The sequence below is a fragment of the Trachymyrmex septentrionalis genome, unplaced genomic scaffold, assembly GCF_001594115.1.
Source record: "Trachymyrmex septentrionalis isolate Tsep2-gDNA-1 unplaced genomic scaffold, Tsep1.0 scaffold8, whole genome shotgun sequence".
Classification (NCBI taxonomy): Eukaryota; Metazoa; Arthropoda; class Insecta; order Hymenoptera; family Formicidae; genus Trachymyrmex; species Trachymyrmex septentrionalis.
In genome coordinates this window covers 663029-670808 of record NW_017305987.1, presented here as the reverse complement: position 1 = coordinate 670808, position 7780 = coordinate 663029, and the positions used below count along the sequence as shown (strand labels likewise).

General features: G+C 34.2%; 1 protein-coding gene across 1 annotated transcript in view; it reads right to left on the bottom strand.

The window, feature by feature from the left end:
• Positions 1-2792: 2792 nt before the first annotated feature.
• The window catches only part of LOC108754388, a 5366-nt gene continuing 378 nt past the window's right edge, over positions 2793-7780 (bottom strand). Inside the window, exons 2-4 of the mRNA XM_018496641.1 lie at positions 7446-7633; positions 6302-6409; positions 2793-2988 (exon numbers count right to left, since the gene is read on the bottom strand). Coding sequence (XP_018352143.1) covers positions 2853-2988; positions 6302-6409; positions 7446-7633 — 432 coding nt within the window. The 3' untranslated portion in view covers positions 2793-2852. The remainder of the gene's footprint in view (positions 2989-6301; positions 6410-7445; positions 7634-7780) is intronic.

Below are 7780 nucleotides of genomic sequence, written 5' to 3'. Positions count from 1 at the left end.
AACTAAATTTTTAGATACTTCGATCACGGTTTTTAAAATAGTTTTTTTCCCTAAACAAATATGAAAGTATTTAAGTTTTGCTTGGAAACTAATTTAACTTTTATTAACAGTGATATAACGTTGCATCGCTGATACATGCAGTCGGAATGTTAAAAATCGATGTGAAATGGAATTATCGCCAATAGAGCGAGGAGAGATTCGTGATATCTATTGAATCAGAATAGATTAATTTTGAATTATCGTCCCTATTTATGCACGTTGCGAACTATTCAAATAGAATTTAGCGATTTGATTAGCGTTCGACGGAGTTAGCCTAGAATTTTCTACGTGAGCCAAATTCACTCACGCTTGAAAATGATGTGCTTTTCGCCAGGCGTACATTGACAAGAGTAAGAAGGGTTGACGAGACAGAAAAATATCTGGAAATGTTCTCTTTCCATGCGAGCTCAACATTTACGACTTCATAACTTTTTAGGAGGCGCGAAGTTTTTCTCGTCAAGTGCGTTGCACGTGTAAAGAATTTTCTAAGGGTACATCCATATAGAGGGACAACCCTGTTTTCACGCGACTTGAATACTTTCACTGTTTGTGAATACATGTCATAAAGGTAGTTTTTCTGATTCAGCTAAAATATATAAGGCGAATATATTCTGTCTTACCGAAAACCAAGCAAGAAAAGAGCACTGCTTTTTCTCGGTCGAAAAAACATTTCTCGTATCAATGTACAATTTGAGAATTAAATATATATTATATGATGTATATTTGATACGTTATAAATATACATCTATCGACGTGAGAAAAGATTGCATTGTGGATTGCGCCAGCAATTTTATTATCTAACTTCGTAATGTAAAAAAATTGACAAGGAACCGACAAAGAATATCGTTGCGCATCGTTAAACAATTCACGCGCAGAAGAAAGCATTGCTTTTAAATTTCTTATGTGAGAGGGCAAAAGTTTCCGCGAACTCGACGCTGTAAAATGCCCGGCTTTGCTTTTCATAGGTGTCAGAATTCCCTGGATTCCTATCTATAGCGATTGTAAAATTTAGTGCATTTTCGGAAACTTTGGATATAAAGTCGGAAATTTTACAACGCGGCTTATATATAGACTTTCGACGAATTTCCTTGTGAAATTTTATTTCACGCGAGTTATCGCTTGAATTATTATCACGAAACTTCTTCGTCGGTCAATATGCGATTTTTTTATGCACTCCCCGAGATACAAATCGAAAGAATAAAAAATTTTAAAACATTTCACTGAAAATTGCTCACCGCAAAAGTTTCAAAAAGGTTTTTGCCTATAATTTTAATAACTCGTTATTATTGAATAGAAAAAACGAGAATAATAATATAAACAAAAGACGTGCAAAATTTATTATATTTTTAATCTTTGACGAACTTACGTATATTTGTAGATGTCTAATTATATTGATTTTATGTGTAGTTTTTCTGTATCTTATATCTCTTACTTCTTTGTTGCTACTTTGCCATATCGGATTTGTGAGATTTACTGACTTCTGCTCTTAACTAAATATCAGTACGTGAACTTATTTAGTTTATATTACAGTTTTGAATATATAAAAAAATTAAAATATCAATTATATATTTGTATTGTGTAGCAAATTATATAATTATATATAGTAATAAAGATAAAGATTTATAAGTAGTAAAATATTATTAAATTAGATTTATAAAATTTTTTTTTATTAAACATAAAAATTTAGTTAATATTACATATAATTAACATATAATTCATTTTATTTAATTTACTTTAACTGCTCGCGCATTAATATTTGATGAGAAAATTATGCGACGATATTATCATGATATATTATTATGCAATGTATTTTTCTTTGTCAACGAGATTTTTTTCTCAACTTCCACTGAATTAACGCAGTCTTGCTTAGGAGAAGATAAGGAAGCTAAACTGGAAAAATGTGGTAATAACTCTTATCCTTCATCTATTTGAGATTTACAGATCACACAGCAATTACGAGCAAGTACAACAAAGTACGTTCTCTCGCGATAATTCGATAATACGGCGTTCGTTGTTTCTCCGTTTTCGCTTCCGCGCTCTATGCGAGTTCTTAGGTAATAAACTACAAATAAACGGCGGATATACCCGTAGGACTCTTAGTTTGCTGTATAATCGCGTGAGAACAAAATAACGACTTCAACGCGGAGCTTTAAGGATCTAATAACGCGATGTAATGAGTAAAAAGAATATATACACAATGAAATCTTCGGCGCGAGAATATGGAACAAAATTATAATGAAAACTTTATCGCAGAATTATCAGCTAGCATATAATAGTAATATCACATATATTTAAATTTTAAAATTAGTTGAGGATTGCAAGGCAAAAAAAGAAGTTATTATATATAAGCAGTATTTTATTTAGGAAATAGTGCATGTTTTAACACATTTTATTTAGGAAATAGTGTACCTATGTTTTAACACGTAATACATTTTTACACGCTATTTACAATATATATGTATAATATTTGTAATATATGTAACATATGATATGTAATGTAACAATAATATATATAAAACATTTGCATTGCCAGAAACATGTAATTCTAAGTAAAAAATATCCAGATACAAATGAATGAAAGTCATTACAATTATGAATTAAACCGCACTACCTTTTTCTTGTTAAATGTTCACTTATTGATTGCTCGATATCTTCAAAATTCTCAAATCAGTTCACGTTTCTATTCAACGTATGTGTAGTCTCTGTGAATCATCGAAATTTCTTACAGTGTCAAGACTGTTTCCAATGCCGGTGCAATAAGGCTGTTTACTTTACAAAAAAGGCACGGTAAACTTGCGTCGATTTTTCAGGAATCACTCGAGGACTCCAATCAAGTCGAAAAGTCCCAGTGGACACTGCGGTTGGTACTTGGAGCAGTTTCTATTGCGGCCAACCAGTTCAGCCTCGATAACATCTCGCGACAATCCCTCGTGTTTCGAAGTACTCGGACTGCAAGCAGAGAATTCTCTAATATAATTAAATCGCGACTTATTGTCTTTCAGTGGCTTACAGTGATTTTTTTAGAAATAGTAAACATTAATTAGCAATTTATTAATAACGAATAGAATAAAAGATAGTATATTTTTATTATTATGTTTCTTTATTTATAATGCGCCAGTACTTGAATTGTGGCAACTAATAATGGCCCAGCACTAAGCTAATTGTAAAACTCTATATGAGAAGGGACTTCTTTTTCATTTTTAAAGGAGATATAAAGATTTTTAAAGACGATAAGAGAAAGTAATGATTATTACCTTTCCGTAATGTCGCATGCTCTAGCAATTAAATACTTATAAAGATTTTAGAAAATCTCATCTAAGGATTTCTCTAAAATGCTTTTATCTTGATTCTACCGAAAATAACGGCGCTACCTTTCTAATTTTTTCCAACGTTTGAGAAATTTAGCCGAAAACTTCACGAATGTGCACGTCCGATAACGCATTCTTGTACATTCGCGAATATATGACCCGAAGAAAAATCGTATGGGTTTCTTTCGTAATCGAACGACCTTTATTCATACGTCCTCTCTTGGCGTTTTTCGCTTGGGAAGCATTGTAAGCTCCGATGGTAAAAAACTCCCTCATCTTGCATGGCGTCATTTCGAGAAAAACCGATTTCATCGGCCCAATTTTTATATCGTCTTTTATTACAGCGATACGATCGGTTTATTAGAATTTTATTTCGACCTCTCATCCTTTTTTTCTTTCCTCTCATCCTTCCTTTTGCATTAAATAAATGAAATAAACGACAGGAAGTGTTCACCGTTATTGTATCGAGAGATATTATAGACGACTATTTCTCTCGCCGTTGTTTATTTCATCATATCTCTACCTTCTCTGGTCTCTCGTGACTTGTCGATCGGCGGTTAGGAAGGCCACGAAAAATTTTTCCCGAAGCGGCAGTTCACGGAAAGAGACACGGAATTCCCTTGTAATTTCGCGTTTCTTCTGGGAGTCAAAAAGAGATGAGGACATATCCGAGCCGGGTGTAATAACGAATGAACGTTACCGAGCAACCTACGTTAACGACGAAGACGTGAAACGAGTACTCTTTGTGTTCTTTCTTTTTTCTCTTTGCTATTCTTGTGCGGATGAGCGAGGAACCGCGCGTTATCACCGCCGCAACGCGACGATGCGAGGAGTTGCGTATCTCGTGTCGGGATACAAAAATCTTAAAGAGACGACCGTACCGTTCCCGTCCTTTGTGCACCTATGCTGCATCTTCCGCCCTAGATCCGAGAAAGGTCGTTAGCAGAACTCGCTCTAATGGCTAGACGAGAGGACTAATGTTCGAGGGATCGAAGAGTCTCGTCTCAACTGTGGACTCAACCGTGAAATGTTTTATACGAGAGAGATATAATAGTTAAATGTTCTTCGGCGAGTTACAGCTCATTTACATGCGTTCGTTCGCAACGAGACGTGTGCTCATTTGCATAATAGGATAAAAGCATATACATAGAACGCGAAAGTAGAAGGAAGAGCTCGCGGCGCACCAACATTTTGCAGACGCGATATGCGATTCATCAACGCATTATGCAATTGTGCGCCGCGCGTAGGTGACTCTTCGTTCTTTCGTCGCGGCGCCGACAACGGCGACAATGTCATTTTCGCCCGCGGGTCCGCGTCCTTTATTCATACGTTCCTGGTTGGAGAGCTTATTCGCTCGCGAGAGAAAGGTCGAAGCCGAGCGGATGCGCGTCTCTATATAGGATGGGCGAAGGTTGCTGCGAGGAAGCCAAATTCGCTTTTCCATGGTGCGTTATCTACTCCAATTTGCAACGCCTTGGAATACCGCATTTCCGGAAGAAAAAAAGAAGCCCGCGAGCGATGCCCCTATTCCTCTTTTCTCTCCCCTGTTTCTTTTTGCAGAAAGAGAGGAAACTCGCGGCTGTGTTCTTCGGCACGTTTTACACGTTGGTTGACCGAACAATATAATGTAATGCGCGGGGGAAGAAATTCAACCGTGAGTTTATAATCCAGGTTTTATCTGTGAAAATGATGTTGTGTACAAATCTTTTTATATAAGTTCTTTCCTGAATAGTGAAGATATTGAGACTCGTTATTAAAAGAATTATTCCCTTGCTATTATTATCAACCTTTGAAAAACGTAACTTATTTAAAAAAAAATATAGCTATAATAATCTTAATTTTAGACGTCATATTACAGGAAATCGCTGCTAGGACTTGTATGGCATGTATTTGAAATACTTTTGTTTAAAAATAGTATTTATAAGACAATTGTATTATGTATTTCAAATACTAAGATTGACCGCAATCTTATTATTTGAATTACAAAATACAAAAAAATTTTCAATCTTTCGATTTTAAAGATAAAATACGTAATACTTTTATGTGCTCCGCTGAAATACAAAATACACTTGTATTGCAAATACTTTTAAATAAAAGTATTTTAAACATACAATGTCCAGCTTTAAGCACTGCGGTATAGCATACTCTGCATCCAATTCGATTGTTTAATAACTTTCATAAAAATGAACCTATTATAAATTTGTTTTCCAATCAAAACGCCAAAAATTAAAGAACATACACAGTTAAATTTATAATTATACTCAAATTATACTCAGTTTGAGTTATTTTTAATCATTTCTCTAAGCTGTTGCTGCAATATGTCGTTAATTTATAATAATTAAAACAATAGAGTTAAACAATTTAACTCAAGAAAATTGTTAGATTCGACTTAAATTTAGTTTATTATTTACTAAATACATACGTTAATATAATAAGACGATGTTTACTTTGAAACTAACTACAGAAATTGGATCACATTTTGGTTAATGGAAGTTAAGAATAACAAAGTGTTATTTAATTCAAGAAATTGATTTTGCTCCTTTGATATTTAACAGTGTAATGGTATCAAGCAAAAGTATCTTTATTAATAAAAAAGTTATAAGCAGTGAAAAAAGCATTGAAAAAGTATTGGAAAAAGTACACCGGATATTCTATACCGAAAAAACATTTAAGAATTAAAGAACACAGCCGAAAATTTATGACATTTTTAATTTTTCCAAACGTAGAAGTTTATCAAAGTTTCTCTCTGCGTTCTTTTAGTAACAATAAATAATTTGCTTCACTCTGGCGTCACGCACTAAAAACGTCTTTAAAACGAAGTAATTCGGAACTAAAAACAGAGTTATATGAAAAAGAATAATTTTAATTGTGTATTGTTTTAACTAAATAAAATAATATCATGAATTTATCATAAAGTTTCGGCCATTATCGTTAATGCGAACGATGGAACTTACGTGAAGATCACGTGCATGATGTCACCGATCAACCCATTGTGTTGGAGCGGAAACTCCGAGGTCTCGCAGATTGCTCTCAGTAGACACTCCCTTCCGGAATACCCAGAGCTATGGCAAAAGGAGAAAAATCAAGAAAAGCTCACGAGACGCGGAATTCGAAGGAGGAATTTGAGGAGGAATGAGAGAGAAAATCGCACAGTCTCGGCAACAACTGTTTATTTTGCGCCTTACGATTCTAAATACCGGATTGAAGGTTCATGTGCATACGTAATTGGTAGGTACCTATGTATATATTCGTGTCGGACAGTATAACGCAATTCCCAGATGCCCTAAACGCTCGTAAAATGAAACTGGGAGTGCATTCGCCTCGAATCTCTCCGCTGATTTCCCTTTTATTTGCCGCCACAGCGTTTAGGTGAAACTCCTCTCGTTTGCAAGATCAACGCCAATTTGAATGCAATAATTGATCGATTTTAATTACATCATACGTGCCAATTGAGTGATTTACAACATACTATAATAGTTCAATGATAGCTGGTTCAATTTTTATCTTGGGGAGGTCTATTAATCAAAATATTAAAATAATAATTAAAACGAGCAAAAAGGTTGTTAGATTAACAGTAAAATAATGTATATTTGAGGTACAACATCAATCAAAAATCTTACAAAATTAAATTAATATATATTATTTTACTATTAATCTAACAACTTTTTTGCTCGTTTTTGATTACTTTGATATTTTGCTGTGTCAAATAATCGAGCGGTTTATATTATTGCTATTAATATCAGACGTCAAATATTATGATAGTGTCAAATGTAATTAGAGACTGAAATGAGGAAATAGAAGTGATAAAGTTTCACCAAGAATGTATAAAGGCAATCTGTTTTTATTTATAGTTACCGATTGCGTTAGTTTAAAATTTTTTATTATATAATGATAATATCAGTAGATTATTTAGCAAACGATTGGATTAAATATTTTTAGTTTGAGAAAGCACGAATATCTTACGATGTTATTATAGCTCAGCTATTCCTGAATTTTAGATTAGATGGAATATGAATACCGTAAGGCAATATGAAAGGATTATCCACGAAAGGAAGATCCACGTGCTCGTAATGCACAATTATTTGTTTGCGAACTTGCCTCTCAAATTTACTTTCCAGAATTTGATAGATTGTGGCTCTCTCGATATTCCTCTTCCTCCTTTTTAGTCCCGTCCAAGGCTCGAGAGATGTTATGTTTGGCGGTAAAACGTAGTTAGCCTCGAAGAAGTAGGATAGTGAGATCGAATTCAGAGGATCCTCGAGTGGCACCGCAAGAGCGACGAAGATCTGTAGGAAATGTTAATCGCATAATCGCCGCACGATTTCATTTCTACATTGGACTATTCTCGGAATTGAGAAAGTTTTAAGAGAACAAGATTCTCTCTCTCTCTCTCTCTCTCTCTCAATCAAGATTCTGACAAAGGAAACTTATAA